The 25,927-nt window shown below is 46.2% G+C and overlaps 1 protein-coding gene across 1 annotated transcript in view; it reads right to left on the reverse strand.

The window, feature by feature from the left end:
* Positions 1–25,707, reverse strand: part of LOC119436534 (nose resistant to fluoxetine protein 6) — a 93,243-nt gene extending 67,536 nt beyond the window's left edge. The window contains exon 1 of the mRNA XM_037703404.2: positions 25,032–25,707. Coding sequence (XP_037559332.1) covers positions 25,032–25,413 — 382 coding nt within the window. The 5' untranslated portion in view covers positions 25,414–25,707. The remainder of the gene's footprint in view (positions 1–25,031) is intronic.
* Between the last annotated feature and the right edge of the window lie 220 nt (positions 25,708–25,927).

Consider the following 25,927-nt stretch of genomic DNA (forward strand, 5'->3'; position numbering starts at 1 on the left):
TGACGGCCGAGAAGTTTTCGGTACACGTGTAGTAACCGAATGAAATAAAACCAGAAGATATTGAGAGGGCCAGCGAGAACAAAATCCAACTGAATTTACGCCGAACTTATTGCCACCAGCACATTTCACCTAAGGAACGCATCTTGGTGGGTCGTCGTGGTACATGTATTATGACCTCTCTCTGGCTGCATCACGACATGGACCTCAAGCAAAGCCTCACTTTCACACGCACAGGACAAAGTGTGCGTGCGTCTGATCGCACTTTTGTGCTGTGATGTCGATTGCACCATAGCGCGCAATCCTCCCTATTACGTGGATCGACCCACGCACATCCTGAATTAACCACCGGGAACGCGAGAAAGTCCACTGCAAGCGCATCTGTTGAGCAACGCCGTATTAATCACTTATGCGCGTATGGCGCATGTTTTTCTGATGGCCCCGGGCACCCGGAGACGTCCTTTTCCTTCATCAATACCATCAACGAGCGGCGCGATTCCGATCGGTGAGGGAGTCGCGCGGACGGACAGCAACGCGTAATGTATGCAAAATGATCTGCGCAAAACTTTCCTCGGCCCATTACTTGTGTTATGGCTGAAGTGCTTACTGCAGGAGTGACTGCTTCACCTGGGCTGCCCGGAGGCCGCTGTGGGTCGCCGATGCCATTCGCATCCGTTGGCTGTAGTGTTCTTATTGTTTTCTTCCTTTGCGCGTTTTCAGGGCCAACAATGCTTCTGATTGCATTTTGATACTCGAAGCCAAGCACGTGCACTTTGAACTACGGCACGCTTGGTTTTGTTCTATAGTGAAGCATATACAGTGGAAGATGGCGTGCGAATGCCGTCGTGCCTAACGGCTTAGACGGCACAGTCTGTATGACAACAGTCGTACGTTCATTGCGCCCGAACTAAAGTGCCAGTTCTGCGGCAGCCGCATTTCGATGGGGGCGAAATGCAATAAGGCTTTTGTACTTAGACGAAGGTGCACATTAAAGAACCTCAGGTGGACAAAATTAATCCAGTGCGCCCCAGTACGGCGTGCCAACTTAAAATGCCAGAATTTAATTTTAGTGTCAACTACTTCAGGTTAGGGCTCCATTTATGTGATACTTGCGATTCGGTTATTGCCAATATACAACCAATACGACTACTATGGGCACGAACTTCCGGCGGTCATTTCAGTTTGACCTGGTATGGATCCCAGATTGATGTAACGCATCTGATATGTTCGTGCTTCAGGATTTTGTACATTAAATTTACAAAAGAATGCGATCTGGCATCATTGATTACGTACGTCGCGCGAGCGTGTTTTCATCAGCCATAATATGTATGCTGAGATACTGATATAGAACTAAAGTGGTCTTAGGAAAAAGTAACAATATAGTAAACTTTACGAAACGGTATGCTTTCGTAGCTGATGTGAAGTAGCGTACCGGTGCAGCACCCAGACTAGTATCTCCTATTTACAAGAGCCATCATCTCTCTCATATCCCTGGACACACGCATGTGCTCACACTGAAAGAAAAAAAAAATCGAACCCATGTTTGTACCTTGTTTTTCACAATAAATGTTGCGTAGACTTCGTAACCCGAAGTCAGCGACTGCAATAAGCAGCAGCATCAATACCATGTACCATTTTGCACGATCTGTATACCAACCCGTCATTGGGAACCATCGATTGAGTGTTTACAGAATCAATGCTCTGTAGTTCGCTTTATTGGATAGCGCAAGAACACTGAAATATGTGGCCGATCTGTTCTGCGGAAATCCGCAAGGTAGATGAATCATCATGAAGGGGATAAATTGTTGTCCACCTAAGAGTAAAGCGACCAACCCGGAAAGTCGTTGTTGGTCCACCATTCGATTCCTGGACCGGGACGGATGTTTATTCAAATGTGACGTTTTCATTCTGAGAAACCCAATGGGTTTCCTGTGCAGAAGTGTGCTACTCTCAAATTGACGACGGTTTTTCTCTTTCATGAAACGTCCTCCGCCTTGCGGATTCCTGGACAATTGCTTTGCCATACAACGCCCTTCTACATATAAGAATCATTTTTGAAAAGCTGCAGAAACCCTACATCAGGAGCGCTTTGCCCCCCTTCATGCTGCTCTCCGGAATACATTGCCTTGATGTGTTTTTTTTTTGTTGCACACAAAACTAAAACACAGAGTCACAAATGAAAGCGAACAGGATGAAACCTTGACTGAGCTTCTGTTCAAATTAGTAACGGGAGTATAAACAGGTGCGAAAGAAAGTATTGCGGACAAAGGGAACATCAAAAGCCTGTTAAACTTGAGCCCGAGAAGCGTAAGAGTAACGACTTCCTACATAAGGGTTGCTCATTTGTTCGTACACAAAAGAGCGCATGGATCATTGATGTTTTCGTCGAACATGCTGCAGTAGAATCCCTCTATAATAAACCAGTCGGGGCAGGACAAAGTGTTTATTATAGCGAGAGTTTTACTGCAAGGGGTGCCAGACCGACGACTTTGCTTTAAAGTATTTTGTTTCAAAGGAACTGCCTTAAAGGACTCGCAAAATTGTTTATTAGCCATCAACAGACGGCAATATAATCGATGGCGGAAGCATAAAAACCGTTATGTCAAGCTTTTCGCATATTTGCATCCATGCGAACTTTGTCCAATAATGCGAACCATGAAAATCGAGAACAAGATGTGAATGGTAGCTGATGTACACATTCGCCAGAAATTTCCCGCAAATTTAATGAGGCATCGGTAGTATACGCGTATACAGCTGTTATTTTAGCCTCGTAATCGCTCAGAGGCTTCCCCCAGCGTAGAGTAGCCAACCGGACTCTTGACTGGTTGACATCCCTGCCTTATCTGTCTCACTCATATAACCGCCGTCAGTTTATAGGCGCCGTAGCACTGGTTTCTTGAGAATAAGCGAACAAAAGTGTTTCGTTGTTCTTCTGCGTTGACCCGCTGCGGCATCCCAGTGCCTATGGCGTCGGGCTGCTGAGCGCGAGGTCGCTGGTTCGACTCCCGGCTGCGGCGTCCGCATTTCGATGAAGGCGAAAAAAAAAATGGCTCATCTGCTTATATCTTGGTGCACGTTAACGAACCTCAGGTGGTCAAAATAATTCAGAGTACCCCACTACAGCGTGCCTTTTAATCAGATAGTGGTTTTGGAACATAAAACTATATATAGGATTTAATTTAGGTTGATCTTATGCGCTCAAACGCACGAGATTGGGCACCTTTGCACCACTATGTTAAGGCGATGCAGGAAGCGCCTCAAAATCAACATATCCTTTTTATCTTTTGGAGTCCTAACCAATATAGAATTTTTTTCCCTACCGGTGGGGAACTTTTCAACGTTTTAGAGCGCAGCTCTTAAGCGCCCGTTTGTGCGTTGAGCGGTGTCGGCGTCGCCGTCGGTGTAACCAAGCGAACAATCTATTGGTGCAGGGGAGGATGAAAGAGAGCGAAAGCGGAGCGCAGCGGAGAATTAATGACAGTGATAGCGAAGAGAGCCAGATGAGGAAAGCGGAGGAGGAGAGTAGCGACCGAGGAAACACAGCGATGCATGAGCGGAGGTCTGTCTGCGGCAGTTAAGAGGTGGCGCCAGAGTAGCGCACCGTCTAAAGCACCGTCGTCCGTTTGCCGATGACTTCATCGGTAAGGTGTGCGGTGAGCGCGTCCGCCGATACCATAAGTGAAAACAAAGCGGTGCATGAGCGGATGTCTGTAACTGTACATACATGCATGTCTCTCTGAAAATTTTTGCCTCATATATCGCAAAATCAAAACACCTAAAGAGCTGCGCTCAAATTTCGCGTTACGGAGTATCGTAATCGTCGGCGAATTTTGTCTATTGAATAAATGAATGGTTAGTTCCTTTTCATTTCAACGAAAAAAAAAAAAAGGCGGCTGCCCAAAAGGCTGCGAAGAGCGATATGCTTGACGAGGTCCCAGCTGCGGTATTAAAGCTTCGGAAAGCAGGAGTAGCCGAATACATTAGTGAAAGTTATGCAGGCAAACACGCCAAGAGCATGCATTCATGCATGCGAGCATGCGTATGCAGATTTCATTCAGTGAATGCAGCAAAAACAATAAAATAGCAATGCTATAAATAAAGGAAATACAAAACCTTTTTTTTGTGGTATTTGCATTGGTCATAAGTTCACAACACAATCAACAAATGGGGCAGGAAACTAAGAAATGACAGAGAAGCACTCAAATGAAGGCCAAAAGGACGTAAACAGGAACGTTCGTGAGCCTATATACATAAAACATTCAATTTAAAATCATGAGACAGCTTATCTGTAAGGTTGTCTATTTGCTCTAGAAGAAAAAGAGTATAGATGACGCACTTGCGCCTATAATTTGTGCGCGGTGTGGGTGCTTCCCATTCGGATAAAATTCCTTACGCTGACTTCGGCAATCATCGTCGTGTGTATATTGTCAAGCTCTGGTTGACAATGAACATTACGCACTGAAGTGTCCTGAATTTGAAGCAGAACGTAAGATATGAGATAGACTGAAGCGCAAGATTGCACCGCACTCAAATGCAAGTAATATTTTGTTCCCGCGAGGACATTGTACATTTAGTAGGAAGGTACTTCGGCTCCTTCTAAGGATACTTCGTGATACCGGGTTGGAAAGGGAATGGTAAGCCGTGTGGGTTGTCGTGGTTTGGAAAACGTGCAATGCAAGCTGGGCTCCGTGTCAACGTGTTTTTGATACCTAGTGTAAGCTGGACTGCGAAGTGTTTCAGACCGTATTGCCATTGGTAGATGGCGTTCAGGCAGAGCTATTGCCGGCACGTTTTGCAACAAGCAATATCCTTCCTCCTCCTATAGTATACGCTGAAAAAGATACAATCTGATCAAGGAGCGCGTCCTCTTACACCGTAAAGATATTTCTCTGCCAGTAGGATACTCTGCTCGATTAAATCGAAGGCTCTAGAGACGTTCGTATATATTGCCAAGGTGAAACCCCACTTCTTACGATGATAAAATATTATCTTATTTTGTGATAAAGAAAGTTGTCTCGGCCGATCGTCCTTTCTTAAAACCATGTTAGCAATCGGTTAACAGGAAATACCGTCCCAAATAAGTACACAGCTCAGGTGAATAATTTTTTGAGATCGCTTAGAAAAATTAGATAAGATATATCGGTCGATAGTTACTTAATGCCTTCCTGTCACCCGTTCTTTTTTTTTTTTTTTGGTGGCGTTTCGGTGTTGGTTATGTTGTATCACGCTTGGCTGGCAATTGTTCTTCCTGAGCATGCGTTGTTAGCAAGGGCGTGACACCAACCGTTGATTGGTTCTATAATTGAGTGATGACCGGGGGATTGAGGTAGTCGGCTTTTCCTGTGTTTATAAGAGAATGGTAAAGAAGAAAGAAGCATGAGGTCGCGGGCTCGATTCCAGGCCGCAGCCGTGGAACGAAACAACGCTGGGCGCAGCTTAAAGAACCCCAGGTGTTCAAAATTAATCCGGGGCCCTCCACTATAGCGTCTCTCATGACCCACTGAACAGTTTCGGGGCGTTAAAATTCCTGATGTTTTGATGCTTTAATGAGGCCATCTTCCTAAGGCTAGCAAACGTTAGCATGCAAGCTTGCATGCCAACGCTGTACTTGCATACACTTGCATCATTCTTTCGTAAACTCCCATTATTTAACACTCTGCGTTCACTACTCTCCTGTCAGGAACCCTATGTCACACTGACACGTGCATGCTGTTCGTGACCTGAGAGTACCGGGAGCACATCGTTAAGAAAGGAAATGCAGGCAGTCATAGATGACGAATAATGTTGGGAGACAAGGTAAGCCCTAAAAGGGGCAAGTTTACCTTAGAGCACGTATTCTCAAAATTTGTCTATCGTAAGGCCGTTCCCTCACTGTCACTGTCCGGTGTTCAGGCTCTCGCCGCTTATGACAGCAATCGCTGTGATGAAGGAACCGTCGCCAAGGCAACAGCCAATGGCGGATGGCATTTACGCATAGGAGAACTAGGAAAAATCTGGGCCCATAGAGAATTACGGGCCCAGAGTTTCACATCGTTCCCATCTCACTAAAAGTATATAAAAAAACCGATCGGAATCCATTCTCTGTGCTGTGGTTTGTAATGTTTCACCATCAGGGTGCGTGGTGAGACGTTGCGGCTTCCCTGAATTTGTGTTGAGACCGCGGTCGTATTAAGAGAAGCGTCGTACGTCACCGTCGCGAGAATGAATTCCTGCTAACAACAGGCGTGCTGACGCCACTTGCTATACAAGCTACTATCATGTTACGACATTAATACGGACCTTGCCGTCGGCCACGCGGCAAATGGCAACGCTTCGAGAGTGCCCGCGCGAAACGGGCTGAGCGACGCCGACTGTCGCACCAACCGGGACACTTGGCCGCCGAATCGCTCTATAGAGCACTCCACTGCCAACTGCACCCTTCCGCGAGCAAGCCGCCAGAGCGTGCTTTCAGGTGTCGCTGAACTGGTTCGGCTCTACCTTGGCCAGATTGATGGATATCTCGCGCGCGCGGCTCTCGACAGGGCATGTTTTGCCGTCCCGTCGTTCGTGACTCCTTCGATCGCGTTCGGAGTGCCGTCCGAATTCGACGCGTGTTTACAATGTGAATTTCGTTCGCCTAAATAAAATAATTAAAAAAAAGAGCCTTTTGAGAAAGAGAGAGGAAAAAAGTTATTTAATGAAGCCCGTCCTTCGGTGACGCTCCCCTTCAAGGCCGCATAGCCGATTTGATAAATGGTGTTTAAACATCCCAGAGCTACACGTGGGATAGAGGGGCGCCGTGTAGTGAAGGGCATCGAATTAATTTCGGTCACATGGGATTCAGAGAAATTTCGGAACGCGGGTGATTTTTCCATTCCGTCATCATAAAGAATGCGGTTGCAGTGGCCTCTAGTTGCAGCCGCTACCCTACGCTCAGCAGCACAACGCTGTCGTAGCCACTTAGCCACTTTAGGTTCGGCTTCGCCTCATAATACGCTTTGAAGTGAAGTTATATGCGCGCATCAACGCAGCAAGCACGCGTGTCTACCAATCACAACGTATTAGTTCTGTTATTTTCTTTTCTCTTGTCTTGTCTCGCTACGTACTGCAGTCATTGTGGTATGGACTGTAACGATTGACGGGAGTTAAGTCTGCGCTATAGCGCAAGCACACTTGTCGCCGAGCTATGCTTTCTGTCACATGATTCCTGGAGCAAGTGAGGTCGACTCATGCCTATGCATTCCGTACGTTAAGGAGAGGACGAAATGATAGCCTTTCTCGCTCCATGTAACATATTAAAACTCAGAAATTATACCAGCTGGAACAATTTTGACAGACATTAGGGAACACAGCAAATAACCTTAAACGTCGTGCATGAGTCGCAGCTTTCGCAAAGATGCCAAGATATTTGTTATTTAGTTAGCGTTGGCTTGCCGAGAGTAGAGGAGATAGACCGATGTGGTTTGGCCTCACAATGAGAGGGTACGAGAGGTACATCGGCAAGTATCCAGTGCAAGCTGGCGTAGGAGCAAAGAGAACGCAAGATGTCAAGTCACCATCGCCAACTCTTTCAACACCCCAAACCCCAATTCTGGGGTTTTATGTGCCAAAACCACGATTTGATTATGAGGCACGCCGTAATGAGGGACTCCGAAGTAATTTTGACCGCCTGGGGTTCTTTAACGTGCACCCAATTGCAGGGTACGCGGGCGTTTTTACATTTCGCCCCCATCAAAATGAGGGGGGGGGGATTACAAAAAATAATGAAAAATGAAAAAGAAAATACTTACAAAATACAGCCTTCTAGGGCATCATATACACCTTACAGGTGCATCATACCTTTAATAAAGCGAATAGCTTTATAGAAGTGTTAGGCTATTTCGCGACATTGACAATCATTCTCGACGGTTATTGCACAATTTTTTATTCGATAAACATGTCTCGTTGACAGAAATACAACACTCTCGACTGGGCACATAGCGTCTTCAGTCGTATATAACGTCGAACATCGCTAACATGCGTCGTCTTTTTACTACAGGAACTCAAGAAGATCGTACATTAGCTGCATCCTGTAGTTTCTACAAGCGTCTTCTCCTGGTCTACAAAACTTGTGTAGGAAGGCATATAGAAGCGCTTGCAAAATTGGTTAATCACAACAGTCGCCCAAATCTTACGTTCTCATGAATAATACACTGTATATGTAGCTGCTTATGCAGGGCAGCTAAAGAAATTGCATTATTCAGCCTTGTTTTTCCTTTTTTTTTTTCAGAAAGCTCGCGACCATGCCGTTTTGGTGGAAAGCAATGACGCCACGTGAATTCGTCAAAACGGCATTGAAAAATCACAGATCTTTCCTCTGCATTCATGGTGTCAGTGAGGTGCGATCATCTTTGCTAGCTGACTGAAAAACAGTGGTGCAAGCGTATACCAAGTCCACCATGTGTTTTGTTTTCCGCAAGTTCAAGCACGTCATTTTTCCGGCTTCTTTCTTCACGTGAGGCCAGCGCGTGCCTCGCCCACTTAGCATCAACGCTATATACACAACCGAGCATCGAAAATATCCTTGTGCCGCTCGCGCTGCATTGCTACAGAAAGCCGACTTATATAGCACGGCATTTTGACCCACAAAGTAGTGTCAGCGAGCGCATGTCTGTTCTTCGTAGTCAAGCAATAACTCACGGCGCAATACCTGTATAAGTATACTCGGCTGTTCGGTACCTCGAAAACACACAGGCCTGTTTGAGACCGCCTGAAATTCAACGGTTTCATTATAATGGTGTAACACCTAAGTTGTCGCAACAGGATAGGTGTTACAACGAAACTCAAAACTCGAGGAGGGTTTCAAAATAAGCGCTTATGCCCTTAAAAAGAAGGAACCATGTTGCAAGTTATCTCGCACAAAGTACATATTATAGTGTTAGTGTGCATACTATAGTATAGAAACACCCTAAAAACTTGGCTCACCATTTTACCGCGCATCCTGCAACCACGCGAACAAAAACTTGCGAATGATTTTGCCGCGTAATTAAAATTATTTGGAGGTTTCACAAAACACTTGCCGTTTTGTCATCGGGCTGAAGGCTTGAGGAAAAGAGAAGGAATAAATTTGCAGCCTGTAGTGCCTTTATATATAGTCCGGCGAAGTTGTTTACATCAAGTTTTCTGGCCCGCAATATAGAAGCTCCCCTTCTATATTGGGGGCCAGAAAACGTCTCGCTGGCCCGCCCCACCAAATCAGCAAGGAGTGTTTATTGTCCATTCGTCGACGCTGTTCATGTGCAGACTCCGGTTTAGCGTCACTGCGCAGAGCAGCCTCAGCAACTATGGCGTTAGAAAAATGACACGGCGGCCGTGTCGGCCAACGATGTCTTAATGAGGCATGTGGGTTTGTGAAAGACATCCTAAATAACAAAATCCGAGCGTACTCAGACTGACTTGATCCAAAAGAAAGCGAGAAAGCTGTTTAATGAAAAACAGCGCGTTTAGCCGGCGTACACTCGCCTACATGCTACTCTGCAGAGTATGGGGCGACGGGAACGTAAGTTTCTAGAAAATGGTGAGCATAATAATAATAATAAAAAAGAAACAAACAAACGAAACAAAATTGAATTTCTTGTTATCTCATCGAGAGAACAAGTGCTCTAGGCGAAGAAGGCAGGGGCCAAATTCACAAAGCTTTCCGTTCGTAAGTACTCCTTGGCATTGGCCGACCGCCTTTGCTAATGAATAAGTCAAGCATCATGATTTCCTTTAATTTGCTCTTACAAACTACTATAGCGTAAGAGTTTTTTTGGGATACGGGACCGTATTTACAAAAAAACTCTTAAGCTATAATTGTTCTCAAGAGCAAATTCCAGCCAATACTGATACATTAGTGAAGGCGGCCAGCCAGTGGCAAAGAGCGCTTACGAACGGAAAGCACATAGCGCTTCGCGAAAGTTGAAGCCTCACTTTTAGTGAAAAAAAAAAACACATTTCGAAATTTTGCGTGATGGTGGCCCTTTCGCGAGCTGGACGGGATCCAAAAAAAAAAGCGAGGCTCCCATTGCCTTTAGAAAAAGGAATAATAACCCGAGGCCGAATTCACAATGCTTTTCATTCCAAAAGTGTTGTTTGCCATTGGCTTTTCACCTTCACTAATAACATGTCCGATATCACGATTGGCTCGCATTTTGTCTCAATAACTGTTCTGTGCAAGAACATGTCTGTGTATACGGGCCTATATATGTGCCCGGTGGCGCAGGCCTCACAGGGCACATACATCGACAGCCGAAAAACTTATTCATTGATGCCGAGTCCCCTCCAGAACATGTGCAACCGGGCGTTGTGCGGAGTTGCAACATCCTCCGGGGACACGCGTAGCGACACGTGACGGAATAGGTCACGCCACTTGCCTTTATCGGCGCGTAGTTGTTACTCTGCGCCTACGTCGTAAATCGCGTGTGCCACACAAACAACTTCTAAGCGTATGCTTTAGTGACCCCATGGTGAATAAAGTATGATTGAGACTAAGGCCTTTATAAAGGAACACTGCTCAACAATAGTGATGTCTCTATAGGATGTACACTGCAGTATATGCTAGTGTAAACAGACGCCACGCTGTGTCAGTAACCTGCGGAAACACCACTACTTTATATGCAGAAAACCTGTGAAACGATGTTGCGGCATACAACGACGATGACTGCGTGCACATATACAAGAAAAAAGCATAGTACAGCTACCGCCGTAAAGAAAGCAGCAAAGTAAATAAAAAATACACACTAAGCGCCACCAGCCTGCATCGAAATTCGGCTCTTGGTCTTTTTGCACGACATGACCGTGTATGCCCATGTGGCGTGTATGCCTCTTGGGGAGTATTTTGGTAAGTGCTGCAGCAAAGGTACCGCGCTGTACCCATGATACTTGGGGATTAGGCCGCCGCCAGAAGCTAAAAACAGGGTCCGAATTCGCAAAGCGTTTCGTTTCGTAAGTGACTTTTGCCATTGGCCAGTCGCTTTTGCTAATATTATGTTCAACATGAGTATTGGCTAGAATTTTCGATCATGAACAATTCTAGCGCAAGAGGTTTTGGGGAACATGGGCCCAGGTGCTGAATTCACAAGGCTTTTCGTTCCTAATGTTTTTTTTTTTTGTTTGTTTTTTCCATAGGCTGGTCAGTTCTAGTGTTAGAGGATTTTTTTTTTGTAAGTACGCACTTAGCTTCTTGTCCGCCTCACTATCCTTTTCTCTCTGTACGCTCAGCGAAAAGTGCGTTCGCCGGACATTTTCTCAGATTTACTTCTAATGTCACGCACGTCGCCGCTCTTTTGCGCGTCGCCTATGCGCGAATGCCGCCGTATAGATCGAACGTAATGACCACTCTTCCCCGGGGCCAATTGGGCGTGGGAGACGCTGTCCACGTGTCGGCATACAGCCACGCGTGACCTCAGCGCGTGCCGCCATACACTCAACCGCTCGGTGGCATTAGCACGCGAACCACGGGATGACCGTCCCTGGAAGAGCGCCATTTGAATGCTCCCGGCGATGATCGGTTGCGTTCGGCGAAGTGACCTCTGTCTTTGGCTCTGCGCCATTCGTCGCAGCACCACGTCTCTCCTCAGGGTCGCACGGAGTGCGGCCACGCGCCGTCTTCCGCCGCCAGCGACACCTGAGGGATGCCGCGGGCGAAGAAACTTCCACCTAATTTGCAACCTTACAGCGGTGACACAGAGCTCGAAGCTGCCAGCGGTGATTTTTTTTTTCTTTCTTGGTTAGATTTCAGCGTTATGGTATCTGAAGCTTCCTCAAAAGAGGGTGATTCCTGATTATTAGTATTTTCGCCCTAGCGAAACGGGAGAGAGAGAGAGAGAGAGAGAGAACTTTATTTTGAGAGAGAAACAACTTTATTTCAGCGAAACGGGACTAACTGAGCTCAATAGTCGAAAATGCCGCACACTTGGCGGTCATATGGACATTACAGCTTAGTTCAATGCGATGTGCCCTCACCCTCTGCCTTATATGGTGTATGACGTCAAGCGAGCATCCTTTACCATATGACGGGACCACAGGCCGAATCCGCAAAGGTTTCCACTAATATGTTCGCTATCACGTTTGACCGGCGCTTGTTCTTGCGAACTCCTCCAGCCTACAAGCCCAAGAACACGTACTAACAAAGCCGTTTGCAACCTAGAGCGCTTCGTAAGCTGCCGGTCAATTGTGATAGCAAACTTATTAGCGAAGGCGGCCGGCCAATGGCAAATATTTCTCAATAACGAAACATTTGTGTGAATTTGGTCGCTGTTTGCTATAGCACGCGCGCGATATCTGACCAACACCCTGCGACTGACGGGAATTACCACTGCACGTGCGCCTGAAAATCATGAATTCGTTTTCTGAGCGAACACTTTTCGTAATTTATTTTCCTGCTACGCTACACGTTACTCTTGCTTGATCACTTATCAAATCGATTCAACAAGAAAAAAAGCAAATCAAGAACTTGGCCGACTTACAGGTGCACAAGAAATGAATGTACGCTGAATATGCAAATGGTGATACGGATAGTCAAAGGCTTGGGTCTTTGGTTGCTTCCAGCCCGGAGTGCATATTATACACATTCCACCCTACATACGGAGTTTTCCGAAGAGGCCGCACTGACAACGTTCACAACAACAGCAAAATAATCGAATCACTTTTCTCTGCGGCTTTTCGAGATCGTCTGTCGACAACATGGTTTCTGCCCACCTCCGTCACATCGTTGCACCTTGTCGATGCCATAACGCATGCGCTGCTTGAGTGGCGAACTCGTTGCTTATCAGGCGCCTGTACAGTGAAACATCCAAATCGAATCATAGCAAAATAAAGTTAGCGGCAGGCATTTCTCCGTGCTTACTACGGCTTCGCCTAATATGGAAACAAAATGAGTTCGTAATCGATCTAGCATCGTAATCGAACCGTGGCATGTTCAATTACGAATCTACGTAACAATAGACCACTGGAATCTGTTTTTCTCCTTTGCTTCCCGATTCGGCAATGCGTAATGATACCCCCGAGTATGCGTGGTACTCTGTTGCAGCGAGTGCGCGTTTTCTTTCGGGCAATTTTCGTGACCGCCATTTGCATTCCAGCCGTCGTCGAAATATCAGGAACCATTAGTCGCCGCCTCCGGTATTCGCGCCGTCATGTGCGCGGCAGGAGCGCTGGATGACGTCATCTCAAGTTCGAGCTTTAGTTGCAGTTGACCCCGTGGGGTTCTTATATCGTCTCCGTGTGCCGATTGTCGAGAATGCACATTTGAAGGAAAGACGAACGCTCGATCGACTCTTCTGTGTGCGGAACACGTCATACATAATTAATATTCACCCGTGGAAGCCTTTCACCATTTAAAAGCAAAGCATGTATTCAAGCATAAAATGGAGGGGAGAACTTTACGCTAAAGCTCGCTGACACAGAGGTAAAAAAAAAAAAAAATGGCGCAGCTTCACCCGAAAGGCGAAGCATCAATTGCGATAGCAAATTAGTAGAGAGCTATACGAAGTAAGGATAGTAGCTTTATCAGCTGTATAAACTTGGACATGCAGCAAAACCAGCAACGCGCAGAACTGTTGTCGACGCCGTCGGCGTTTTGCCCGCGTTCGCACCGATGACTGTTGCCGGTGCCTCTGGGAGCGGCTCGGAGGTTACTCATCGAGCAGCGTCGGAAGTCTTTACCATCTTCTCGCCTCGCAACGTTTTTATATAACTACGCATTTGGTGTCGCAGCTAAACGTCGCCTCCCCTCCCTCCCTCCCATCCCCCCACGGCAAAGAAAAAACATCGTGGCGGCAGCGACTGGTTCTATGAAGAAATGTTCTGGATCGACTAGCTGGCTCGCAAGCAAAAATGTCGCAGCATTTAAGTGATAAAGGAGCGTACTCTTCAATAATATATAAAATAAAATAACACAGTAGACACTAAATTTGAGAATAAATTACTTAGGAGTCATATGAGGGTTTCAGATAATTTTGTGCTTGCCTTAGACCGACTTAATTTTGTTAATCTGCATTAGCAAGAAGTGCAATCCATGCGTTTTGACTATTTTAAAACTAATATTTACTTGCTTTTTTTCCGTATTTCTCTCCGGAAACCCTGGCTATAGCCTGTTTTCCATAGCTTGGTGCCTCAGAAAGTAGAATCGTTGTTACGTTTCAGACTTCTGCCGTAGACTTGGAAAATACCGAGCCCTGCATAGAGCGAATTTCTGTATTTGCGTGTAAACCTGCTAGTACGTGGCTTCTGTTCTCTGCTTGCTGATGTGCGGGGAAATTGACCTTTGAAGCATATAGCCCCCGCTTGACCAACCGGAAGACATGTGTGCGCGGCGGGGGCTGGGCGGACGGTTTCCTCTTATACTTGTGGTTCTTTGTCAGTTTGTGCATAACTCACGCAGCAGGTAGCACACGCGGATGAATTCAATTTCATTTTATTTTCGTTTGCATTATGGATATGACTCCAATTTCACTTTAGAAGATATCCAGTCTTTCCACTCTAGAAGTGGAAAGACTGGATGCGCCCTCTAATAACACGTCAAAGCCGCAGCGTTGCTTGAAACCAGACTGGTCAGCTTGTCTTGAACAAACGTGAGCCGGGTAGGAGCAGGCTCCGCAACGCACCACACGGCAATGCACGCCGTCTTGACTCACGAGCCCCTGAAGGCGGGTCGACGTCCCCTTGCTCTCGTGCGCGTAGTTTTAGACGTTCAAATATACGCGTTGAAGACGCTGGAGCGAGAGATAAACCGTCTGAATTATCTGTTATTGAGCGTCATATGTCCAGTGCCAGGCCCCTAACCTTTGAAGATAACGGCTACCACGACTATCTTGGTTTCCGTGCGGTTGGGGACAGCAAATGAACAACTTTTCGTTGGCTTTCCCAGAATGAGAAAGAGTGAAACACCAATTTTTAACGAGTTTTCACCCAAGTCGTCGCTCTCTGAAACTGTTAGCTTCCCGGCAGTGGGGCTGGGTCAAGATGACTGCATCCACTTGATGTACTACTTTACTACACGGCTTGGCACAGCTCTTGCGTTGGAGCGGTTCGACTCTCCTAGGTGTAGGGCAATGAAAATGAAGTGTTGACATAAGTCACTCATGTCAACACTCCAACATACAGTAATTGATGTACTTGGACACACATGACGCGCCAGTTTCTTAGCATGTCCTTAATTTGTTGTATACGACGTTGGGCGATTAGGTAGTACGGGTCGTTGTGCCTAACAGCCCTTCGTAGTGTGTGCGTACGTGTCTGTGCATGTGTATGTTTGTGTATGACTCACTGCGGTAGCTGAGTGAACATATGCCTTGCGCTGCTGAGATCGTGGTAGCGGGCTCGAACCCGGCCGGTCGCCGCGGCCCCGTTTCGGCAGGGGCGAAATGCAAATACGCTCGTGTACTTAGATTTAGGTGCATGTTAAAGAACCCCAGGATGGTCGCAATTTATCCCGAGTCCCCCACCACGGCGTACCTCATAATCGGAGCGTCGTTTCAGCACATAAAACCCCAGAATTAAATTTTTAACCTGTGTATATGTGAACGAGAAGGATAAGAAGAACCAAGGGGGCTCAATTTTTGTTAATTACAGCCACATGAACCCACAGGAATGCTAATAGGAACTTGACTGTTCTTTTAATCGAAATGTAGAAATAACAAGGATAAGGGAAATGAAAGTGGGCAAAAAGACAACTTGCTGTATGTTTGTCTCTCCCTTTCTCTCATTATGTGTGCGCGTGTGTGCGCGTGCGTGCGTGCGCGTGCCGGGTGATAAAATGGCAGGAGGAATTTGCTGCTTTTGGGCTGATTGCCACGATGTAGGGTACATGTGCATATATACCTTGCGAGTGTTGTGCGAGTGTTATCTGCGAGTGTATTTTGTGCAGAAGCACCCAATCCTTCCTGACTATCCGAACGTATTGCGAAAATTCCAGTTTCGCGTACGTGTAGGGCGATGGATTCTGTAGCGGGCTGAACTTTTGCACCACAGGAGGTGATACTGCTTTGTGATAATGATAGCGAGACGTTTCTTTCTTTTTTTTTAATATTCAGTCACTTGATGTTCCCTGCGTATACGCTGTGTGCATCCTTGCCCTTTACGCTACCCACCGGCCGCGCACTTTGCGTTTATGCTATGGATCCGCCTCCTTGTTCGTTTTGTTTAGCAGATAACGACACCTTGATATTCATACAGGGAAACCTCTTGGATGTTGACTACAGGAAATACATGTTACATGTTTCCGCCTACCAGCATTGTTATGACAGGCGTACCAGAAAGCATACACTTTGACATTAATCTAAAATCTGTGGGACAGTTTTTTTTTGTCGATTGATTATGCTGTTCTTGTATCCGTTCGTAGCCCCTTTACAACGTAACACCAGCGCAGCCCAGTAAAAATTATACCAAAGCAGCATGAAATAAACTCGAATGTGTCCAGGGCTAAGCACTTCTGCCGTGTCGGCATCCGGTACTTGGAATCATGTGAACGCTTTTCGGTCAGGTCAGCATGTCACAACAAAGCACGTTGAATCCATCGGCACAGCAAAGGTCACGTAAACGCAGTTCAATTGGGTAAGCGGCAGCTCAATGCAAAACAAGATGTTAACTTGTAATGCGCGCCGCGCGCTCTTTGGCACTCTTCCTGTTCGCGCACTAATTGCGTTAGCAGTGTTGTCACGAGGTGAGACAGAAATTAAGGGAGGCTTCGGAAAAACGTGACTGTTTCTTCAATTATATATATTTAGATGAAACCATGACGCTTCGTGGTTTGAAAAGTAGTTATTTGTCTCTGTGATAAGTAACTTCGTTTTTGTAGCTTCAATTTCTGTATTTTTTAGTTTTGCATAATTAAGCGTAATTGAAAAAAAAATCTTTAGATCCTTTCACTCATGCGTCTTCGGCTTTACCCGTACAAGGACACGAGCTGACCGTGAAAGTGAGAGCTCTCGTGGCCATCTGAAGCGCTCGGCGGTCTTTGATGAAGACGCAAGCAACAACGTCTGTTTCTCATTTCAGTGCGTGAACGACGAAATAAGCATAACTAAATATAGCACAACAAGTTGGTCGGTTTGTGCCGACGTTTGACTCTGCTATCCCTGCAACACCCAATCGAAAACACTGAGCCAATTCGGAGAATTCTAGCTGCTAATTATACGCAATGACGCCACCAAACAAGTCCTGTCCCAGCAAAAGCCAAAACACTGTAAAGGCGACGAAATGAGGCAGGCCTGGTTTGCTGTCGCTGGCGTGAGATTCCTGCCCTTGCTCCACATCCTGGCCTGCATTACTCAATCACCGCTGAGAGCCGCGTATCCTTCATTTCTTTTTCTGTACCTTCTGTTGAACACAGGTTGCGCATTCGATTCCTGGCCGCGTCGGCCGCCTAGACGATGGAATTCAAAGAACGGTATAGTATAAGGCACTTTGCGTGAACTGCAGAGATTCTCCGGTGATCAAAAGTAAACCGCAGCCCTGCGTTACAGTGTCTATAGCAAAGCTCATATATGTTGCTTCGAGACGTTAAACGCCATGAATCACGCATGATCAGCTTTCATTACTTTGAATTTTATGGCCTGTGTTTTCGCAGTGTGTTGCCGGTTGCACTCCTTCCATTTCGGTACTGGTTTACGACTGTTTCGTGCGCCCTATCGCGCACTACAAGTCACTCGTGGAGACGCCGCTGCATTTAGGACTATAACACTTGGTCGAGGTTGTGGAGGAGGTATGGAGACAGATGGGCGGTGCTCTCTTTCTGAAGGCACTAGGTAATGTCTAAAAAAAAAAACGGCAACCATGACGCGTTTCCCGCTTGGGGATTTCTTCCGACCTCTGCAGCCAGTAAAAGCAAAGCCTTCGAGACGCGCTTCTGTTACTCAAAGAGAGTCGTCAATGAGGTGTGGATTAGGACACCACCTATTCTTGACCTGCTCTTTAGGTTTTATACTGTGTTTATATGTTACAGCTATATAAATATGACATGACAATAACACCAAAAACAATTGCAATACCCGCCGGGGTGGCTCAGTCAGCTAAGGTGCGCTGCTGAACACGAGGTCGCGGGATCGAATCCCGGTCGCGGCAGCCGCATTTCGATGGAGGCGAAATGCAAAAACGCCCGTGTGCTTGCGTTGTATTGCACGGTAAAGAATCCCAGGTGGTCAACATTAACCCGGAGCCCTCCACTACGGCGTGCCTCATAATCAGGACTGGTTTTGGCACGTAAAACCCCAGAAAAAAAAAGAGAAAACAATTGCAATGTAAGGTACTGACATATTTCGATCATTACGCACATGGTCGTCGGCTTAGGGACGATCGTGTGCATCCTGGAGATTCATTTCAAGTGGATACGTCTTGCAATTTCACCGGCTACAATTCGTAAATTGCAGTATGTGGCGTAAAGCAATAAAGAAGTTAATTAGTACATTTTTGCTATTAGTTGAATATGTCTTTCAATTTCTCGTGCTAGTAATGTCCGCTTCTTCGAATAATCCAGCTCAGGGATAAGAATTATGCTATCTGCCACAGGCGATATTTAAAAATTCCGGAAAATTAAAAAAATAATCACCCCGTGTAGTATTCAAGCTAGTACTAACTTCAGCATTTTCACTGCTTCAGGCAAAAAAAAATATTTTTTTTACGACGCTTAATGCGGATAAACGTTAATGTAATATTCGCTTGTTGGGAATCACTACGAATTTAGGTTGCAATGAGAGCTTGTTTACCAATAGAGTGTTCGTTATAAATGTGCGTAGGTAAAGATGACGGCTCGCGGAGTCATTCCTCCAAAGAATTCGTATCACAGTTGACAGAAACTTTCGGTATCGCAAGATGGGGACAGTATATATATATATATATATATATATATATATATATATATATATATATATATATACACACTACATAGGAATGCGACGGTAAGGACCGTGTGCAAACAAGTCTCATTAATGGCGCCAAAACGAAGCATGCGCCACAAAAAGTGGCATCTGATCGCGGTCGTCGCGGGAGAAGGCGAGAGCGCTGCTTGACTGGCACGCGTGAATAGTTTCGACATGGCGCACGGCAGGTTTTGTTGGTTGCGACAGCTTGGGACGAAGCGGCCCGCCGCGCAAGCGCAGTGCAGGGCGGATCAACTCGGTCGAATGCAAAAAGCGATAGACATCTAGCCGGAGGCATACTTTTCGCACGCATGTCGCTTTTTAACCCTCCGCGTAAATGATTGTGTTATTAAAAAAATCATAATGCGTCTTGAGGCATTACAGGGTGCGACAAAAGTTGTCAATGAAGGACAAATCAGACAAATACACGGAGGTAGAAATTTTCCTACTAAAATCAACGCAGGAAACGTTATACTTGTATACGCTACAGATTTCTGAAATTTGCCGTGCTTGTTGCCTTTACAGGCTCGATGAAGGCATCACCGAAGGCACGGTGATAGAATTGCATTATCTGGGCCTCCGACTTTCGGCGTCTATTTGGTGATTAACTGAGGCGTCTCTGCACCGGTACCTATAAATGATGGCATCGAAAACAATGTGTAATAAGATTTGACAAAGAAACTTCGGTTCTCTGATGCGCGTAAGTGCACTCTTCCCCGAGTGCTTTTGCTCATGGCAACTCCGAAGGCTTGGATTCACACAATATTCTAAGTATAAGACTTTTTCATTGCGGGGCAATTACTTAGATCAGGGTAGTCGTTCTCTTTCGCAAACAACCTCTCGGTACTTTTCTATGTTGACTACAGCATTAATGGGTGAAAAACCGAAAATTAATTTCTCATCGCCTAAGTTGTTAAAAGTAGCATTTCCTTCATGTCGCCGCAGTGTTAAGCTGTTTTCTGCACCTTATTTTTGGAGATATATTAACGGAAATGTCTTCACGTTTTAACTATTCTCGTACGCCTTAATCCCGTCGAGTTTCAAATCTCGGAAGAAAAAAAGTACAATGATGACACTGTTTACTCAGATATATGCCGGAAATGCATACAGAAAAAAGTTAATCGTACTTTCTGCATAAAAAGCAGAGGACAGCGATGACGACAGTTTTCACAAACCCCTACCGGTTTCCTGTTACCCTATGTCGCAAATAAGAAAGAGGATAACCATCACGATGACGCGCAGTGTTTATGGTAAACTTAATTTCGCTGGCTTGTTCGCGGTTTTGTTTTGGTCTAGCTCTCCTAGATTCATATTTCCTCGCCTTGATTTTGATGTAAATCCTTGTTTTTTATTTGACGGAGGCACGTGGTGCAAAAAAGCCTACACAGGAGCATGTGTCACTTAACGAGCACAAACTCCGCCTGTCCAAACAAATTGATTGATTGATTGGGTTCAAAGTCAGAGATAATCAGGGGCTATGAGAGACTGTGCACTAGAGGGCTCCGCGTAAACTTTGGCCACCTTGGGTTCTTTATAGAGAATATCCAAAGCTATACGGTACACGAGCGCTCTTGCGTTCCGCTCCTATTGGAATGCGGCCGCCGCGGCCGCGAGCCTAACCCGCGACCGGTTTGAAAAACTTCGATGTATACAATGTCTAAATGCAGACGCTGTGGATAATGCATCCGGAAAACGTTCCCCCCGCTTGACAACAGCGAATTGTGCGTGTAAGTTCAGTGTGGCACATCTGAAATAATCTTGATAACGAGAAGCGCGCATTAGCTTCGCGTATCAGCGTTGAAAAATATATTCGCTTTAGTTGAAGTGTGGACCTACTTGTGTTGCTTGACGTTCTCCGTCAATATGGCCGTTCTGAGTAATCGGAAAAGGAGGAAAGAAACTGGGAATGCCCGCGCACGAACATTTTGCATTTCTCGCCGTTTGCTCGGCTTGACTGGTTTCTACGAAATCATTATTTTGAATCAACCTAGCTGTATAGAGCTCGCACGTCACTGGTTCGGTGAAGCTGTTTGCCAGACGCTCGCACACAGCCGCGGTATACACGGTGTCCCAGCTAACGTGATAAAGAAAACGCGCGAAATATGAAAATAGCCGCATGATAACGCGCCCGCGCGCCGCGACACCAGCGGTATCAGGCGTTTCTCGGAAGAAATATCTCTGCTCAATGCCTGGTCTGGCGGCCACGCGAAAATGGCAAGGCATCGGTATCGGCGTTGGCCACTGCCTTTTCCGCATGAAGCACAAAGCCAATGTAGTGCGCAGCGGCATTGAGGAGGACAAAGGCATTGCGTACAGTTACTTATTCCAAGCAACGCCTGGGACGTCTGCAATGGTGTCGCGGCGCGCGGACGCGTAATCATACGGCTATTTTTATATTTCTTTATAACGCGAAAAAAAACACAATTATTACCTGTCTATCAAACTTCGCGTCCTCAATTCACTAATGAAAAAGTTGGTTAGTTAATCTCCTCTAATTATTGATAGTATAATTATTTAAAAAAACTCCCCCGGGTGTGGTACGTCACTACAGACAGAATACTATTGGTTGCGTCCTCACATAGCCTACATGTTATTTTTAAGAGCTTGGCTAACGTTAGCTGGGACACCCTGTATACGTTGTCGCCTTTTCGCTGGTGAATGCAGCGCCCGTGATGAGCGAGCTCCCTAAGCGTGACTCTACTAGACGATGTGATCATAAAACAACTTTGTGCATGCGGTTTGACGCCCTTATTCACTCACAAGAAGCGAAAATTGACAACATATTCTTGAGGATAAACAATATACGTTGATGTAGGAACACTTCTTGTTGGGCTAGTTGATGATAAACGAGAGGTGCAAACTAAGACACACACAGGCGAAAAAACTGTACGAGCGTCACTACCAAGTGTTTTATTGCACCTTGAAAATTTATCTATATACTGCACACGCAACCTCAACGACATGCGCAGAACGGCAAGACAGCAGAAGAGAGAGAGAGAGAGAGAGAGAGAGAGAGAGAGAGAGAGAAAACCTCTGCGCTAATGCAATGGAAAACTCGGTGGTAATGCAGTTCCACTCAACGTACGTGAAAGCTGGGCAAGTGCGGAGCAGTGATTCGCCGGTGTTTCTCTTGTGTTTACCTTGTGTTTATCTGGTTTTATCCTGTGTTTATCTTCTGTTTAGCAATCTATCATCCGTTTTGACACCTGTGCTAAGGAACAACTGGTGGGAAACCGCCACGCACATGGAGCCAAAGCCTTTGCTGATGATAGAAGCGATTTTAAGGAATTTCTGTAATAAATTCGATTAATTCATGAGTATTCCTGTATTTTATATTATTCTCAATTTAGTCAGTTTAGTTTTACCCAGTTTTGCGCTGGTATTGGCATGTTTTGGCCCTGTTTTGCGCTTGTGTTTCCTGCACGTGACGACATGACACATGCTACCTTAGACTTCGACCGCCCGTGCCCCTAAAGTGATCCGCACTTAAACCAGAAAGGATACAGATAATGCTTCTCTGGTTTCATCTCACAAGTTCCAACAAGGCGCTTTCTTACTGATACAAGGCAACAGACGTGTCACTGATACGTTTATCTCCGCTTTTCCTTATGTGGTAGGCTTCTAATATTTCCCTCGCGATCGTGTTCTTACTTTTCTCAATAATATCTGTGTTTGAAAAGCAAGGTTCACAAGTATTCGAAGCCCTGTACTACGGAAGGTAAAAGGCGTACGAAAAAGAAAGGCGGAGGCTGAGCAAACGAGGACTAGGCTGGCTGTGCTACATGCATATAGGGTTTCGCAGAACACCAAGAAGGTTGCCGGCAGGTATATATAAACTGCCCTTTGTGTTTCTGGCGCGGAACAAGAGCTCGCCCGCCTATGCCCGCGCATTTGTTGCACACCGGATAGAAAATAAGGTTGTGTTAAGAACCGCAAAACATGTTTTGTTGATTGGCCGTAGATGTGGTATATCGTATACCTCCGTCTTGCGGCAAGTTCTATACATGTGACCAACTGGTCGATGCGTAATGACCGTCGGGAGTATGCATTAGAAGCTACGTAAATAAAGAAGGCGCGCACTTGCCCGCGCATTGCGTTTTTTGCAGATGCGAGCCATGCTTCTCGGACATAGATTATAAGGAGAAGCAAGAACACGATTGCGAGGGAAGTTTTAGAAACCTACCACATAAATAAAAACGGAGATAAATGCGCCAGTGACACATATGTTGCCTTGTGTCAGTCAGAAAGCGCTTTGTTGGAACTTGTGGCATTAAAGCAGAAAATCATTACCTGTATCCTTTGTTGTTGTTTTTCTGCTGTCGTGCAATTCTGCGCATGTCTTTGAGGTTATGTGAGCAGTATAAAGGCGAATTTCCGAGTCCTAATAAAACATTCGGTAATGGCGCTCGTCTCGCCTCTTCGCCTGCATTTGTCTTAATTTGCACCCTCCTATTTATATTTATCGACGTTGGGTTTTCTTTCTTTTCATCCCTTTAAACCCCTTCCCCCATGTAGGGCAGCAAACCGGACGTGCGCCTGGTTAACCTCCCTGCTTTTCCTTCTTGTTCCTCCTCCTACGGTGGCTTAGCTATCCCGATAGGGCTCCTATAGCTCGCAACATCCGCACTCTGTAATGTGCTACAATATTAGCTTATTCTCCAAGTTTATCGCAAATGACGCAGAAAGTTGCGCGATTGATTGACGAGCTTGCACTTCCAAAAATCCCACAGGTGCTATGAGAGCTACCGTAGTAGAAGGCTCCAGCTTAAATTTGGCCACTTGCGATTCTGTACAGGAGCATTTTTGCAGTTCCTGTAGTAGCTGTCATGCTATATGATTTTACACATGTTGCTCTAGCTTTTATTGTTCGTACTGTTGATTCCAGCTTCAATTCATTTTTAAGTGCACAGTCATGCAGTGGAACGATCTTGCGGCGTGCATCGTTGTTCATATTAGTTGCGCGCATTTCAAGACAGCCATCACGCCTCACTTTTGTTAGCGCCATCTTTATACCAACCCGTCATGTGGAACCCCCACCTTGTGAAGTCTTTGTGGTGGCGTAAATAAATAAATAGGACTAAAGTCCACACAAATATTCAACCATACTGCAGAACAATATTTTCGCAAACACATCGTGAACGAGACCAGAACACCGATTAGTTTCTCATCCATGCAATCACTGCATGCATCGTATCTTAAAATTTAAGAGGGCTAATAAAGGTAGGAACAGCCTCTCCAAGTCACCTGTGTCTTGTTGCATGACCATGCATAGTCGTATACATAGTGACGCGATATTTTCTTTACTCTGCGTCTACTTGGGTGACAGTTTCAGACATTTACCTGGATGACCGGTTCTTTCATTCGCATAAGTCACCACAACAACAACAACAACATAGATCTTGTGTAGAGTACTGGCACTCTTCTCAAGAATGCTTTATAACGTAGAAAACGGTATAGTGGAATTTCCAAGAATTAATGTCTGCGTATTGATCATATCGTTGCTGTAGAACTTTTGTCCGTAGTTGTATACGAGCTCGTTTCTGTCTAGCCCCAGCTAATCTGCCGTGAAAAATGAAGAAAAGCATAACAATCACAGGCACACTATGGAAATGCGGCTAGCACGCATAGAAATTCATTAAAATGATATTGTAAGGTTTCGGGCATGTCTGTCATTACAGAGAAACATTTCAGTTAGCTACAAAGCACGGTGTTTTCTGCCCAAATGTTATGTGCTCGTACTAAAAAGAAAGCATTATTATTTTTTTTTTAGTACGAGCGCCGTTTTTTTATAAGAATGATATGTTGTAGCTCTTTCATACTTGACGCGTGCTTGTCGGTCTGCTATAGATGTGCCGTTTGTGCCCGTAAGACACGCCAGTACACTTCTGACCGATATATATTGTAGCGTTATTAGTTTGTACGAAGTAGCACTTGTGGAAATTTTGTAACGTGTTTTCTCGAACACTGTTTGTGGTTTAACATTGAGCATATTGGTGGAAATAACATCAACAGCATTATCGGTTTAGTGTCGGCAATACAGCATACGCGACTATAAAGCAGCACAGACGGTGATTGTATCAAATGACTACTTTCAGGACAACGTGTCTTGGGCGCGAGGTACAGCGAACGCAGGCTGCCAGACGCCGCATATAGCTTCCACAACCTCGGGCGACTCACTTTTTATGGCCCACGGCTTGAGCTGCTTGACGCCGAAGATCATCTTGAATAATCCGTAGGTGCAGTCGCCGGTCAGATTGAGCTGCGAGATGTCCCCCAAGAACTGGGGCGTCACGTGCTCGGTGATGGTCTTCATGAGGGTCTTGACAAGCTTCTCCTGCTTGCGCGCATAGTACTTGAACGGGTTTCGTGGGTCCGGCCCGGGGTCCTTGGTAGTCGGCTTGGTGGGCACCCTGGTGACCGCGGCTCTGGGCGTCGTCGTCTTTGGGGCCGGCACGCTGGCTCGCGTGTCGCCCTCCTCGGCAGGTGAGGACTGCGCGGCCACGCTGGCTAGGCAGATCGCCAGCAGGGACAGGCCGGTGAGCATCGCGGAGGGCCGCATGGCTGAGTGTGCGCCGTCAGGCTGTGGGCCGACGTGGGGCCCTGCGTGCGACGCCGGAGACGCAGAGTGAGCGGAGCACCCGTCCAAGCGCGACCGATCGCGAAAGGCAACTTAGGCGGCGTTCACCGGGAGCACGAGTAAAAGGGAAAGACAAACGCATCGGAACTGCCTCTGATTGCCCTTGGACGAGGCTGGTCGCGCGCCGATCAGGAAAGGGCGGCGAAAGCCCCAGGGACGTGCCGCCCGGTGATGGGGAGGAGGAGGACGCGACGACGACGACGACGCAGACCTGTTCCACTGATCGGCTCCCCTGGACTAGTGCGCTGCTGCAGCTGCGGCCTGTTGCAGCACATGACTCTTTCTGCTTCATTATGTAAGCTGTGCCAAGATAGGACGTCACCTCTCGGGATTACGGAGAGCGCCGGCCTCTTGATCCCCCCGAATACCGTCGCTGCGACAGGTGCACTGAACGAATTGCCGGAAAGAGCGAGGAATTTTCAACGAACGACGCCCT

This window comes from Dermacentor silvarum, chromosome 1, assembly GCF_013339745.2.
Source record: "Dermacentor silvarum isolate Dsil-2018 chromosome 1, BIME_Dsil_1.4, whole genome shotgun sequence".
In the NCBI taxonomy this organism is placed as follows: domain Eukaryota; kingdom Metazoa; phylum Arthropoda; class Arachnida; order Ixodida; family Ixodidae; genus Dermacentor; species Dermacentor silvarum.